At 43.0% G+C, this 16,186-nt stretch overlaps 1 protein-coding gene across 1 annotated transcript in view; it reads right to left on the bottom strand.

The window, feature by feature from the left end:
- The window catches only part of shank3b (SH3 and multiple ankyrin repeat domains 3b), a 62,931-nt gene that overhangs the window by 24,141 nt on the left and 22,604 nt on the right, over window positions 1-16,186 (bottom strand). Inside the window, exons 3-14 of the mRNA XM_028571279.1 lie at window positions 13,408-13,579; window positions 13,022-13,225; window positions 10,842-10,913; window positions 10,397-10,505; window positions 7,576-7,727; window positions 5,743-5,872; window positions 4,816-4,853; window positions 4,534-4,650; window positions 4,361-4,438; window positions 2,592-2,658; window positions 2,200-2,419; window positions 703-878 (exon numbers count right to left, since the gene is read on the bottom strand). Of these exons, the coding sequence (XP_028427080.1) occupies window positions 703-878; window positions 2,200-2,419; window positions 2,592-2,658; window positions 4,361-4,438; window positions 4,534-4,650; window positions 4,816-4,853; window positions 5,743-5,872; window positions 7,576-7,727; window positions 10,397-10,505; window positions 10,842-10,913; window positions 13,022-13,225; window positions 13,408-13,579 (1,535 nt within the window). The remainder of the gene's footprint in view (window positions 1-702; window positions 879-2,199; window positions 2,420-2,591; window positions 2,659-4,360; window positions 4,439-4,533; window positions 4,651-4,815; window positions 4,854-5,742; window positions 5,873-7,575; window positions 7,728-10,396; window positions 10,506-10,841; window positions 10,914-13,021; window positions 13,226-13,407; window positions 13,580-16,186) is intronic.

Raw genomic sequence — 16,186 nt, 5'->3', positions numbered from 1 at the left:
TGTGAAATTACCCTAAATCTATTCAAATGTATTATTTTATCAAAGTGTTTTCCAATCCAATCCAATCCAACTTTATTTGTAAAGCACATTTAAAACAACCAGGGTGACCAAAGTGCTGGACATTCCTCTGTTACAGGCAGGCACCACTGTGTTCACTATGCCCTGTTCACTAACTGACAGGCCGAGGTTGTCAGTGACTTAACCATAAAGAGCTTTAAAAACGAACAACAGAATCTTAAAATGTATTCTAAAGCAAACTGGTGGCCAACGAAGGGAGGCAAGAACAGGTGTAATGTGATCTCGTTTACGAGTTCTGGTAAGGAGTCAAGCTGCAGCCTTTCGAACCATTTATAATCTAGAGATTTGTAGCCAAAAGTACAAAATTGCAAAGCGTTTGCACTCATATGTCCGTCATAATATATCCGATAATAATCCATTTTATGAAATATGGACATTATAGAACAAAACAATGAGATCATTACAAAAACTCAAAAGAAATGCAAATACTTTGTTTCTTAACACTTTATATAACTGAGAAACCTGTAAAAAGGGTTAAGCATGTTTAAGAAATGAATTTATTTTAAGATAATTCACGGTTGCACCACATGACTACTTTTTGAAGGCCTGTTGAAGATCCTTATAGGTCATTGACCCAGATATACACCCCTACTGTCTTCACTGTACTCAGGACCACAGTCTGACCTTTGACCCTCTCTCCTCGGTGCAGCTGGATCTCTCCGGGCCCCTGGGGCACGTGGGACCGGGTGGCGATGAAGGTGCGCCCTGGTACGGCGCTGTACAGCCTCCTCTTCCTCATCTGGGGAGTCGGGGGAGGGGAGGAGGGGGGGCTGGTCTCCACATGACCCCCACCACTCGGGCTGTACACATACGGGACAAAAAAAAATACAGAAATGCAGAAAGTTAAACAGATTTCAATCAATTTTACACTAAGTTTTAAGTAGTGCTGTACCAGCCACGCCAGCTATACAAATACTGTTGTCAACTTTACCGTAAACACCGGTGGTTTTATATTTTATAAGTCTGACTGTGGGCCTCTCCTCAGACAAAGCTTGTAAAAAAAGGGTTTCCCCTCACCCTCAGTTTAGGCTAGGGCTGTGCAATGAAACTTATTTTTATCGCGATTTTATGTGCTAACGATCACAAAAACAATGTAATCGAGAAAAACGATTATTTTGCATGTCATGTTTTGCAAGTAAACTCTTATTTTGTCTTGTGTTCTGAAGTGGAATTCAAAAAGTTCAACGGGAAAATTATTAAGGGAAACATCACAGTTCCAAGTAAATTCACTGTTGATTTGTTTGTTGAACTGTTTCACTGCTTTTTAAGTCCACAACCCACCAGAGGTTAAAGACCCCATATTATGCTCATTTTCAGGTTCATAATTGTATTTAGAGGTTATATCAGAACAGATTTACATGGTTTGATTTTCAAAAAACACCATGTTTTTGTTGTACTGCACGATGCTGCAGCTCCTCTTTTCACCCTGTGTGTTGAGCTCTCAGTTTTAGCTACAGAGTGAGACCTCTCACTTCTGTCCCATCTTTGTTGGGAGTCACACATGCTCAGTAGCTAGGTAAGGACTACTAGCCAGTCAGAAGCAGAGTATGAGGGTGTGTCCTGACAGTACCTAGGTAAGGACTACTAGCCAGTCAGAAGCAGAGTATGAGGGCGTGCCCTGACAGTACCTAGGTAAGGACTACTAGCCAGTCAGAAGCAGAGTATGAGGGCGTGCTATGCTAGCAGCTAGGCGAGCATTAGGACTTTGTGCTTTTTCACTTTGTAAACCTATAATGTGCACAAACAATATATATAACACAATAAAGGAAAGGGAAAAAGCCAAAAAGCATAATAATATGAGCACTTTAAAGTCTCTTGGATGAGAGACGGAACGGATAACTACCATGACCTGGATGACTGAGAACCTTCACAGACAACAGGATGGCTTGTAAGACTATACTAGTGTGTACAAAAAGCCTTTTTTAACATCGAAGGTAGGGGACTACAGATGAAAAATAACCTTTTGGCTAATTCTGGCTTTTTTTAACCCATGGGAAATCATTGGTTTTATTAATTTGCACTATCCTCTTTCATAAATAAACTAAACTCAAACACGTTGACTAGGCCTCTGTCTGAGTACATGAGGAAGTGTCTACCGTACGTGTGAGGGGAAGTCTGTACCTGAGCCGGCGGGTGTGTCGTCGTAGCGAGTGCGTGTGCGTGTCGTGGTGCGTTTCCAGGCTTTGGAGGGAGGGTCCAGGAGAGGAGGCGGGGCTTTCCAGAACGTTGTCGCTAGCTGAGCGAATCAGAGAGCGCGGGGAGGACAGACCGTTTCCACCCAGCGTCTTGGTCACACCACCTCTGCGGCGCTTTGTGTAGGATGGAGTTTCTCTGAAGGGTACTACTTAGGCACATAAACAAGTATATACACACACACACACACACACACACACACACACACACACACACACACACACACACACACACACACACACACACAGAGTTAACTTCACCAGGTACTGTAACGTGTGCACATTCACGCAATTTCAATTTAAATGTGTCATCCAACTCACCAACGTCGGAGGTTTTATGGATCTTAATGATTTCTGCAAGATCAAAGTTCCCAGCAATTATTGCTACCTACACACACGCACGCACGCACACACACACACACACACACACACACACACACACACACACACACACACACACACACACACACACACACACACACAAAGGGGAGAAAGTTCATGCATTATCATAACAACAACAGCTGAATCAGACATTTATATATAGAGCTCAACATAAGGATTTTGATTATTAGCCATAATGTCTAAACCAGAATTGACCAAATTCTTTTATATGAAGGGCCAAAAATCTATCTGGATGGAAGGCCACAGGGACAAAAATAAATCTTGATGTTATGTGAAAATGTATTACATTTCTGAAATCAAATTTTGAAATAATAACACTGCTCTTAAATCTGCAGATATATCCCACATTACAGAGCTCGTATTACTTTCTTCGATGGCGTGTACAGTCATTTATCACTTGCTATATCAATGGGAGACATGAAGCCTGTCAAAAGTCTTTCAACATTAGGCTCCAGCTGTCTTACTACATTTTCTTTTATCAGTGTGCCGCTGCCTCAATCCCTCCATCTTGACAGGCTGACTCAGAGCCGGTGACAAAGGCACGGCTCACAGCAAAGTGAGCGAGAGCGGGAGAGAGTATTTCTTGCAATTCTACGTGGATAAAACGTATGTACGTAGTTTAATAGTGAAGTTTACCAGCACTGTGCTTTAGATTGCCGTTAAAAAACTCAGATTAGGTTCTTTTTAGCTGCACAAAATGTACGTTTCGTAGTCAATACGGTTACGATTTCACAGCACTTTTAAAGTAAGAGGAGAATAAGCATTAGCATGTCAAATGCCATGGTGGGCCAAAACAAAGGGAGAAAGGGCCAAAATTGGCCCGCAGGCCCCAAAATTGGAGAGCCTTGGTCTAAACCATCCGAGTTGGACTGACCACGACCTCTGAGGTTGTGAAACGAAGGTTTCTGCTCCGGTACAAGTCAGAGGTCTGTATGAAATCCACTTCGTGTTGAGAAAAAAACTGTTTTTATTCGCGAGGTCATGTAGAAGTAGTAGGTACAGTTGCTAAGGGTAACAGCAAGGTTTCTGATTCCTGGAGTTCGCTGTTACCATGGAAATGTTAGCGCACACGCAAATCTCTACAGTCTTATTAGGAGTTAAACATAGTGCTGTATACTGCTACCTATAGACATGTCTCTACAGTCTTATTAGGAGTTAAACATAGTGCTGTATACTGCTACCTATAGACATGTCTCTACAGTCTTATTAGGAGTTAAACATAGTGCTGTATACTGCTACCTATAGACATGTCTCTACAGTCTTATTAGGACAAACATAGTACTACTACCTATAGACATGTCTCTACAGTCTTATTAGGAGTTAAACATAGTGCTGTATACTGCTACCTATAGACATGTCTCTACAGTCTTATTAGGAGTTAAACATAGTGCTGTATACTACTACCTATAGACATGTCTCTACAGTCTTATTAGGAGTTAAATATCGCCTAATAAGTTATTTTGGAGCTTGTGCAGCTGAAATTGGCTAGAGACGCTCGGTTGCTATATGACAACAATGGCTTTAAGCCGAGTCTGGAGCAGAAAGCAGAACAGTAGCCTACCCGCGGTTATTCGTTTTTTGACACGGATGTGACGTCACAATCGAGCTACTTGTCGCGATTACAAGAAAAAAAGAACGCACCATAAGCTCAGGGCAGGATGGCTTTTGTAGTTTTGTCTTTATTTTACCTGAAAGGCAGTCTGGTTGTTGTAGTTTTTGATGTCCTTATTTGCTCCTCTGAACAGCAGCACTCTGGCACAGCTGTCCTGCAAAACCAGCGGCAATTATTTCATTTGTTCCAAAATAAAAAACGCAGATATAAAAAAACCAGTTGAAAACGTTGAGTGTTTTTTTGTGTTACCTGGTTGTAGAGAGCACAGAGGTGCAGTGCGGTGTTTCCCGATGCATTCTGGGAACTCATGTCAGCGCCGTAGAACAGCAGGTGCTCCAAGTGCTGCACGTTACCATAGCGACATGCCTGAACTCACACACACATGCGCCCACACATACACACACAAAAAAAAAATCATAATTGTATAGGGAAAGTATTTGAACTGATTGTGTGTGTGTGTGTGTGTGTGTGTGTGTGTGTGTGTGTGTGTGTGTGTGTGTGTGTGTGTGTGTGTGTGTGTGTGTGAGTCACCTGGTGGATTTCCTGCCATCCGTTCTCATCAGCCATCCCTGCAACCATGACAACAAGAATTCTTTCAGCGGTGAAGTGTACAGTAGGTTTTTTCACACAAAAGACAAACAGAATCAACTAATAATAAAAGTAGTAAATACAGTAATGTAAAGGGCAGCACACACACACACACACACACACACACACACACACACACACACACACAGGTCAAGACACAATCATAATGGTCTTATGACAGCCGATGTAAAACACAACTACTTAATAACAGTTTAATGTAATCTTAACACATTACGCTAAATAGTTTCTTAAAGTTTGATAATTAGGCTTGCCATGACTATTTATGACACACATAGACAAACATGCATGCACGCACGCACACACACACACAGTGTGTCTCACTATCTTTGTGGGGACCCGTCATTGACATAATGCATTCCCTAGCCCCTTACCCTAACCTTAACCATCACAACTAAATGCCTAACTTTAACCCTTACCCTCACCTTAACCATCACAACTAAATGCCTAACCTTAACCCTTACCCTAACCTTAACCATCACAACTAAATGCCTAACCTTAACCCTTACCCTCACCTTAACCATCACAACTAAATGCCTAACCTTAACCCTTACCCTAACCTTAACCATCACAACTAAATGCCTAACCTTAACCCTTACCCTCACCTTAACCATCACAACTAAATGCCTAACCTTAACCTTTACCCTAACCCTAACCATAACCTAATTCTATCCCTAATCCTAAAACCAAGTCTTAACCCTCAAACAGCCCTTTAAACTTGTGGGGTCCAGCATTTTAGCCCCATAAAGCTGTCCGGACCCCACAAGTATACTGCACTCCTGGTTTTTGGACCCCACGAATGTAGTTAAACAATAATACACATATACACACACACACACTCAGCCTCCGTACCGATGGTGGCGTGGTCCTGCAGCAGCAGCTCGCAGCAGTAGGGGGCGCCACCCACCATGGCAGAGTGATAAAGAGGAGTCAAGCCTCTGCTGTCCTTGTAGTCTGGAGACGCTCCGAGGTCCAGCATAGTCTAAGAACCAGAACAGGAACAGGACAGGAAGGCATTCAGTACAGTGTTGGTTCATTTAGCCTTAGTCCGGATCAACGGAAGTACATTTCCAGGATAAAGCCTGACATCAAGCTTTGCCCCTCCCTCTTTCCGCTCTCTGTGTGCTGCCGTTGTACAACTCAGTTTCGCTTCGGGAAAACAACTGAAAATGTCAAGTTTTAAAGAATATTTGGATTGTGCAACAAGGCCGGCCTGCTCGGTTCTTTCACGAGAGGTAGTTGGATTTTTAAGTGGCATGTGGTACCCAGGAGAGCGGGGATCGAGTCCCGTGTTTGACTTTGTGTCCCGCGATTGATATTTCTTTTTCACGTTTGTAGCTTTCCTAACCCTAACCCCGTTCTTCTTTTCCTAAACCCAACCAGTTGTTGTCCTGAACGCAACCTGCGTGTCACGTAGCCTCGCGATAACACCACCACATGGCTTTAGAAAGTGGCGCGTATATTTTAACGAAATGTTACGTTGTAAAGTTATATTTCCGCGCAAAATATGCGCGGCTTGCATGATTTCATAATCCCCGCATTTTCGTTGCAAAAAAGTCCCAAAATACAGTACAGGCCAAAAGTTTGGACACACCTTCTCATTCAATGTGTTTCCTTTTTATTTTCATGACTATTTACATTGTAGATTCTCACTGAAGGCATCAAAACTATGAATGAACACATATGGAATTATGTACCTAACAAAAAAGTGTGAAATAACTGAAAACATGTCTTATATTTTAGATTCTTCAAAGTAGCCACCCTTTGCTTTTTTTATTATTAGGGAAATAATTCCACTAATGAACCCTGACAAAGCACACCTGTGAAGGTAAAACCATTTCAGGTGACTACCTCACGAAGCTCATTGAGAGAACACCAAGGGTTTGCAGAGTTATCAAAAAAAGCAAAGGGTGACTACTTTGAAGAATCTAAAATATCTATAATATACTATTTTGTTAACTACATAATTACATATGTGTTCATTCATAGTTTTGATGCCTTCAGTGAGAATCTACAATGTAAATAGTCATGAAAATAAAAGGAAACGCATTGAATGAGAAGGTGTGTCCAAACTTTTGGCCTGTACTGTATATCTTAGCAGAAATTGAAAAATGTTGCGTTTACTTCACACAAGAGCAGCCATTTTCCCCTGTTGCCATGGGAACGTTATGAAGTGACGTAATTACGCGACGTGAACATCATCTAAAAGCAGTTTTTTTTTTTTCTCTTTTTCATCAAACTGCAGTTTTTGCATGTTACCGCGATTTCATCGCATAAAAATTCATCGGAGGTGGTGATGGGGCAGTGGATATGTCACTTTCCTTTGGTGTGGCAGACCTGGGTTCGATTCCCACTGCGATACATCAACCAATGTGTCCCTGAGCAAGACACTTAACTCCTAGTTGCTCCAGAGGTGTGTGACCTCTGATATGTAACAATTGTAAGTCGCTTTGGATAAAAGCGTCAGCTAAATGACATGTAATGTAATAAAAATCCTGCATATTCCATCGCATTTTTTAAGAAAACGTGCCGCATAATCAAGGATTTTGCCCCGAAACGATCACAAAAAAACAAAATTTGGCCTTATATGTTTGCTTTGCTCTCAGTCTGAAACGACTTTTGACATTCTGACAGTAACAACTAGTCGATGCAAAGGCTGGTAGGAAGCAGTTGCTGTTTTCTTACAGTGAGAGACGAGCTGTTCCTGCAGAGCACGGCCCGATGCAGAGCGGTGATACCGTCTCTGGTCCTGAAGTCCAGGTGAGCGCCTCCACTGCGAAGGACTTTAATCAAGTCGGCGCTCTCCTCCAGCTGGACCGCCAGAGTCAGAGGACACTCTGAGACACAAACAGCCAAAACAAACACGTTGTTATTGTTCCAAAAATAAGAGCACATCACTGGAAACTAAATATATGGGACTGAGGCCTAGGGCTGCAACTAACGATTATTATCATTAAAAAGAAGGGTTCATGTGCAAAAACATCAAGATTTCTCAATTTTATTTATCTTCCTGAATCATGTTTTATTTTTTAATTTTGCACTGTATAAAAATAAATCAAAGTACTGTTGGTTTATTCATTTTAAAGGTCCCATGGCCTTAAAATATTTCACTTTATGAGTTTTTTTTTAACATTAATATGAGTTCCCCCAGCCTGCCTATGGTCCCCCAGTGGCTAGAAATCTCATCCTTAATAGCATTTAAAGCTACAGACACGGAAATGGCACATCCTAAGGAAAGCTCATTGTGGGACTGGCTCTAGTGTCTGTAGTTCTGCACCAAGGCTGAATTTCGGGAAAGAGACTTCAGATACAGTATTAGGGGACCACTAAGGTCTATATAAAAGAGACTTCAGATACAGTATTAGGGGACCACTAAGGTCTATATAAAAGAGACTTCAGATACAGTATTAGGGGACCACTAAGGTCTATATAAAAGAGACTTCAGATACAGTATTAGGGGACCACTAAGGTCTATATAAAAGAGACTTCAGATACAGTATTAGGGGACCACTAAGGTCTATATAAAAGAGACTTCAGATACAGTATTAGGGGACCACTAAGGTCTATATAAAAGCATCCAAAAAGCAGCATGCCATAGGACATTTAAAGTGTAAATTGCAGGTTAAATTTTTCATGAAATTAAGCAATGTGTTTATTAAACATAAAGATTAGAGCCGCCCACCATTGTTTTTATAACAAAATGCTGAATATAATATGAAAAGTTGGTACTTTTTACAGTGGTTTTAAGCACTCCCCCTCCCTTCCACTAGGCGGGGTGTGACGTCATAAGAGGGACTCCAAGAGTCTAATGGTGTAGACACATATAGCCGATGGCCGACCGTTGACAGAAAACCCCGTCGATATGATCAGTCGCGTCCCCGAGGTCCAAAAAACTGCCTCGGGACACATCAAAAAGACGAGAGGAGACGAGACGTAATACACGCTAATCTGTAATGTCGCCCAAGAAATGAAAACCGGCAGCTGATTGGACGAACAGGTCACATGGATTCGTTTTTGTGTGTGTGTGTGTGTGTGTGTGTGTGAGACCGGTCTGAGAGACCTCCGGTTTACAGCGGTGTGTGTGTGTGTGTGTGTGTGTGTGTGTGTGTGTGTGTGTGAGACCGGTCTGAGAGACCTCCGGTTTACAGCGGTGTGTGTGTGTGTGTGTGTGTGTGTGTGTGTGTGTGTGTGAGACCGGTCTGAGAGACCTCCGGTTTACAGCGGTGTGTGTGTGTGTGTGTGTGTGTGTGTGTGTGTGTGTGTGTGTGTGTGTGTGTGTGTGTGTGTGTGTGTGTGAGACCGGTCTGAGAGACCTCCGGCGTTACTTTACGGAGCTTCTCAACTCGAAAACTTTGAAGCAAATTGTCAATTTAGCAACGATTTTCGCAAGACTTACTATATTCGAAATCTAAACAGTTAATTTCTCGCCTAAAACGTTGTCAGAAGTGAATTTAGTGATGAATAAGATGGCGAAAATGGATAAAATTGTCCCGTTGTTGGCCTGTCTATGTACCTGCTATGGCAGGGGTCACCAACCTTTTCGAAACTGAGAGCTACTTTATGGGTATTGAGTCATACGAAGGGCTACCAGTTTGATGCACTCTTCTGAAATGACAAATGTGCTCAGTTTGCCTTTAGTTATATATGATTATTAATGATTAATGACACTCATCTATGTGAAGACACTGATCGCGTTAATGATTTCTCACAATAATTATCAACAATGACTTAACAAGATGGGAAACAGATAATATCAATATTAAATTTTCATTTTTAGAACAGGCCTGAGGGCTACTCATGTGGTCCTTGGGGGGCTACCTGGTGCCCCTAGGCACCGTGTTGGTGACCCCTGTGCTATGGGTTGCTACTCCCTCTTATGACGTCATCACCCAGTTACTGTAAAAAACATGCTACCTTTGAAGAAACCCCAATAAATGTTATTTTAATGCATTTTAAGACAGAAATGTTTAAATATATACATATTGAGAAGGAAACATGAAACATGTAATCTGTGGATTACTTCCTGGATGAATGGCTCAGTTTTTTGGTCTCTAAAATGTCAGAAAACGGTGAAAAATGTGGATCAGTGTTTCTCTAAAGCCCGAGATGACGTCCTCAAATGTCTCGTTTTGTCCACAACTCAAAGATATTCAGTTTACTGAGGACAGAAGAAACTAGAAAATGTTCACATTTAATAAGCTGCAATCAACTTCACAGCAGAATCGCACCAAGTCTACAGAGCCTAGGTGTGAAAGCGAAGATGGACACAATAGATAACAAAAGTAGCACCAATGCTAACGGCTCAGATAACCTTTTTCTATTAGAGGAAATCAGGACATTTTGAGGTTGCTGTCAAGTTTTCTGCTAGCGGTTTCCTCTTGCTGCTAGTCTTTGTGCTAAGCTAGGCATACTGTAGCTGGATGAGTCAAAACGCCAGACTTTATAAAGTGTAATCCTTTAAAACACACTAACGTTTGCCGAGTGTTGTGTGAATGTTTAGACTCACCCCCGGTGTCTGAGTCGTGGAAGTTTGGGTCCAGGCCCTTTTCCAACCATTTGGAAACCTTCTCCACATTCTTCTGATGAACATGTTCCATAAAGCGCTTCAGGTTGGCCTGTAAAAACAAAAATCAATGTTACGTATTTATATGAAAAAGACAGCACAAATTCTCCTACATAAAGCTGTTCAATAGAGAAGACAGTGCAGACAGAAAGGAGTTTGGGAGTGTTTAGAAATGACACACACTGGTTAGTGTTATTATTATGGATAGTGGGAGTACATTTACATGATTACTATGCATTTTAAAAGGATTTGTATTGTCTAGACCTACTTAAAACACATTTGTGTCTATAGCTGCACTTAAAAGTGATTTATACAACTAATTTGATGCGTGTGTGTGTGTGTGTGTGTGTGTGTGTGTGTGTGTGTGTGTGTGTGTGTGTGCGTGTACCTTGGTGTGCAGCTTGGCCAGCTGCTTATCGTCCACGTAGCTCTGCGTGTAAACTCTCCTTTTATAACGAAACTGTAAAATAAGAGGTGAAAGGTTCGGGCTAGTTTTTGCTAACACAAAAGATGCTTACGTAGAATATACGTGATGGATGTAGCGGCTCCCCAGCCCCGCTGCTGTAATGCACACGCGGGAGACACACGCACAAGAGATTCCTCGATTTGTAGTTAGATGACATTTCGGCTTCGGTTGTACTGATTTTAGGCATATGAAGCATTTGAAGATACTCCAAGAAGAGTTCAAAGAGTTAAAGGGATTTATTGATAAAAAATAAACTTCCTTTGAAGCTTTAGTGCGTAACTTTTTGATATTAATGAACGTCCGTTACATCCGTTACATTCAACTAACTTTCTGTCATATGTTCCAGTAGAACTACATGAAGCAGGTCATTTAAAAATAAAATCCAGCTCCTCTGGCTCCACCTACAGCCTGTAGTACGATTTGCAAAAATCAGGGCACCAATCAGGGCCAGGGGAGGTGTCTAACTGTTCAGATGCACCAATCAGGGCCAGGGGAGGTGTCTAACTGTTCAGATGCACCAATCAGGGCCAGGCGAGGTGTCTAACTGTTCAGATGCACCAATCAGGGCCAGGGGAGGTGTCTAACTGTTCAGATGCACCAATCAGGGCCAGGCGAGGTGTCTAACTGTTCAGATGCACCAATCAGGGCCAGGCGAGGTGTCTAACTGTTCAGATGCACCAATCAGGGCCAGGGTGAGGTTTCTAACTGTTCAGATGCACCAATCAGGGCCAGGGTGAGGTGTCTAACTGTTCAGATGCACCAATCAGGGCCAGGCGAGTTGTCTAACTGTTCAGATGCACCAATCAGGGCCAGGGGAGGTGTCTAACTGTTCAGATGCACCAATCAGGGCCAGGCGAGGTGTCTAACTGTTCAGATGCACCAATCAGGGCCAGGGAGGTGTCTAACTGTTCAGATGCACCAATCAGGGCCAGGGAGGTGTCTAACTGTTCAGATGCACCAATCAGGGCCAGGGAGGTGCCTGACTGTTCAGATGCACCAATCAGGGCCAGGGAGGTGTCTAACTGTTCAGATGCACCAATCAGGGCCAGGCGAGGTGTCTAACTGTTCAGATGCACCAATCAGGGCCAGGGAGGTGTCTAACTGTTCAGATGCACCAATCAGGGCCAGGGAGGTGTCTAACTGTTGAGATGCACCAATCAGGGCCATGGGAGGTGTCTAACTGTTCAGATGCACCAATCAGGGCCAGGGAGGTGTCTAACTGTTCAGATGCACCAATCAGGGCCAGGGAGGTGTCTAACTGTTCAGACGCACCAATCAGGGCCAGGGAGGTGTCTAACTGTTGAGATGCACCAATCAGGGCCAGGGAGATGTCTAACTGTTCAGATGCACCAATCAGGGCCAGGGAGGTGTCTAACTGTTGAGATGCACCAATCAGGGCCAGGGAGGTGTCTAACTGTTCAGATGCACCAATCAGGGCCAGGGGAGGTGTCTAACGGTTCAGACGCACCAATCAGGGCCAGGGGAGGTGTCTTACTGTTGAGATGCACCAATCAGGGCCAGGGGAGGTGTCTAACTGTTCAGATGCACCAATCAGGGCCAGGGTGAGGTGTCTAACTGTTCAGATGCACCAATCAGGGCCAGGGGAGGTGTCTAACTGTTGAGATGCACCAATCAGGGCCAGGGGAGGTGTCTAACTGTTCAGATGCACCAATCAGGGCCAGGGGAGGTGCCTGACTGTTCAGATGCACCAATCAGGGCCAGGGGAGGTGTCTAACTGTTGAGATGCACCAATCAGGGCCAGGGGAGATGTCTAACTGTTCAGATGCACCAATCAGGGCCAGGGGAGGTGTCTAACTGTTCAGATGCACCAATCAGGGCCAGGGGAGGTGTCTAACTGTTCAGATGCACCAATCAGGGCCAGGGGAGGTGTCTAACTGCGTGCCAATCACTGCTCATGCACACGCATTCATTCTCCCTTGTGGGGGGAGGGGCTTAGGAGACCGTTTTGGGCTTTAGCGGAAAGGGGGCGAGGGTCTGAGAAGTTGTCGATGTTAACATCTTTTGTCTAAGTCCTGGATCTTCCCAATCTTACATACAGGACCTTTAAAGTGATATAAATACATGAAGTGAATAGTGCGTACCTCCAGGTACGGGATGGGCGTGATGGGAGGGAGAGGATACTCCTTCAGCAGCCGCTCCTCGTCCAGAAACTTTCCGGCTCGGCCGTTGAACGCCGGCTGGAAGAGACCATAGTTCAAAACATCCGACAGAGACTGAGTCAACGTCACCAGAACCCTCTGCTTACTGGTCCAAACTGGTAACTCTGGGTCCAACCGCAAACACTTCTGAGAGAGCCAGAGACAGAGACACAGACAGACAGAGAAAGAGACAGACAGACACAGGCAGACAGACACACAGGTTTGTCGTGCGGATTCATTCACTTACTTTATATAACCTCTCCTCCGGGTTATATTGTATATATATAGTTTATATATATATATACTGATTATAGACATGTGTGTGTTACCGTTTGCTGCAGGTCCGGGATGCCAATGCGGACGACAACACTGTTTCCAGGGGGCGTGTCATCCGCGTCGTCGTCCCTGGCAACAGCAGAGCCTGTCGGGTTGCCGTTTGTAACCGCCTGTTGCCGCGGGCGATCATGTTTGGTGTCAGCAGCCGGACTCAGAGGCATGTGGCTGAAATACACAGAGAGAGAGACAGACAGAGAGACAGAGGGAGAGAGACAGAGAGACAGACAGACAGAGAGAGAGAGAGACAGAGGGAGAGAGACAGAGAGAGTTAAGTTATACGTTTTAAATACCTGTACATATTTATAATATTGAATGTTAAATGTTACCATGCCTTTACATTTTATTAGAATATACTTCATATTAATACTATTCATATTGCTTGAAAACTTTTTTTATATATTTGCCATATAAATAGATTTATATAAGTAATACAAATCCATGTTTATATAACTCTTTTATTGTGTTTTGTCTGATGCGTTGGCAACATTGTTATTGAAACTTTCAATCCATTAAAGCCCCTTGAATTAAATTTGTGTGTGAGAGAGAGAGAGAGAGAGAGAGAGAGAGCGAAAGAGAGACAGATAGAGACACACAAAGAGAGAGACAGATAGAGAGACAGACACAGACACAAAGAGACAGTGTGAGAGAGACAGAGACCGACAGAGACAGAGAAAGAGAGAGACAGAGAGAGAGACGGACAGAGACAGAGAGAGAAAGAGAGAGACATAGAGAGAGACAGAAAGAGAAAGAGAGAGACATAGAGAGAGACAGAAAGAGAAAGAGAGAGACATAGAGAGAGAGAAAGCTGGGATTTCAGTCTGCAGCAGAGGTGATAGATCACAGGAACACAAATAATAATTAAAGACTTTATTTCATGACGTAAACATTTATCATCTTGTTGAAATTGTATCCTCAACCGAGCTAATGTCTACCGGATCTCTCCACGTGGTGAAAAGGTGTAGTCAAATAAGGGGGCGTTCACATCTACCTCGTTTGATCCGAACAGTGGCGTGGCTGGAAGGGGGGTGGCACAGATGAGAATACCGATTCTCATCATGCCCTCCAATATCGCAAGTCACATCGCAATCGCAACAGCATCAGTCAAAATAATCGCAATTAGACATTTTCCTGGTATCGTGCAGCCCTAGTAGTTGTGTCACGTTGAGTTCTTTAGTGCACCTGCATAACTGCAGCGAGAAACCAAAACTAATCGGATTAAATGTATAAAATGTAATAAATAACATGAACCTTGTAGGGCTTAATATATCACGATTTTACGATATCCAAAACCTAAGACGATATCTAGTCTCATATCACGATATTGATATGATATCTATATATTGCCCAGCCCTAATTTAAGAAGCTGGACTGTAGGGCTGCTCCCTCTTAGTGGATTAGTCGACTAATCGGTCGTTTTGGTCTTAGTCAGCTTAGATCTCTTTAGTCCATTAGTCATGTTTGATGCTTTTTTTCATGCTGAATGACTTATTTCCAAGAAACGTACGAGCACATCTCTGGTAAACACAAGAATTAAAGTGGTGCTTTTAGCATGACTCTTTATGGAGAAACTCAGATTTACAGATCTGTCGATTAAATCAACTAATCGATTAGTCGATACGATTGAATGAGTGTTAGTCGACTGAGAAATTCTTCAATCGAGCACAGCCCTAAAACCTTGGCCCTCGGACCTTCAACTGGGAAAAGGCTCTGAAATACTCGTAGGGTAGGTCTGCGTCTAGTCTCGCTTTGCCAGACCATCCACGCGCTGAGGAGGAGAGTCTGGCTCCTTTACCCTGCAGAGATCTGAGGAGCAGTTAACCATAGTCCTCAGTAACAGTGGTGTTGTCTAATGCAGCGTTTCTCAAATGGGGGTACGTGTACCCCCTAGGGGTACTGATGTGTATTATTATCTGACAATTCTATATAACTTGTATTTAAGCTTTATCTGAACAGTTATAACTTGTGCCTAAGATTCGACAGGAGTCCTCGGATAAACTCTACTCTACTTTCAGAGGACACTTCAATAGGAAAGGGCCACAGGAAACATCTGGAAAGTGTTATCAATGGAGCCCCCAAGATGGAGAAAGAAGGCCAGTTGGCTTGTAGCCATTGGTCAATTATTGATCCAACCCCCACCTTATGTTACCCAAAGCATAGTAGGCCTACATATATACCATGTTCAAACAAAGAACCTCAGAGGACTTTTGAGAATCAGGGAAAACTGGTCCTCTCCAAGCTCTTCAGAGCTTGTAAATTGATGCTGAATTCTTTTGATGTAAATCAACCTTTATAATCAAGAAACAGTGTCGGCGGATTCCTTTCCACACAAGATTACAGCATCGCTACCAAATACACTACAGTACTTTGGAGGACTGCAGGGGGTACGTGAGATATTTAACTAAATGCTTAATAGTTAAGAGGCTGTTGTCCAGAACATTGTTCCTCTTGATGTAAAAGTTTTTTACAAGTTCTTGCTTTGTTCTTCTTATGTCACTCTTTTTGAAGTTGTTGATACTATTTTGACCAATTCTTGCCTTACTTCCTTCTTTTTTCCAAGTTTTTGTCTCTTTTTCTCATCAGCATTTAAATGTATTTTTCAGTTACAAGGCTGTTGGTTAGTAAATCTATCGCTGACAGCGCTGTACTGTTCCTCTTTATACAGACTTTTTTTTCTACCGAAAATGATTAGCGCTGGTCAGGGGGTACTTGGCTTTAAGAAACACTTCAAAAAGGGGTACATTATTGAAACAAGTTTGAGAACCACTGGTCATT

This window comes from Perca flavescens, chromosome 23 (assembly GCF_004354835.1).
Source record: "Perca flavescens isolate YP-PL-M2 chromosome 23, PFLA_1.0, whole genome shotgun sequence".
Lineage (NCBI taxonomy): Eukaryota > Metazoa > Chordata > Actinopteri > Perciformes > Percidae > Perca > Perca flavescens.
The sequence above is the reverse complement of the archived record's forward strand: the minus strand, read 5'-3'. Positions and strand labels throughout refer to the sequence as shown.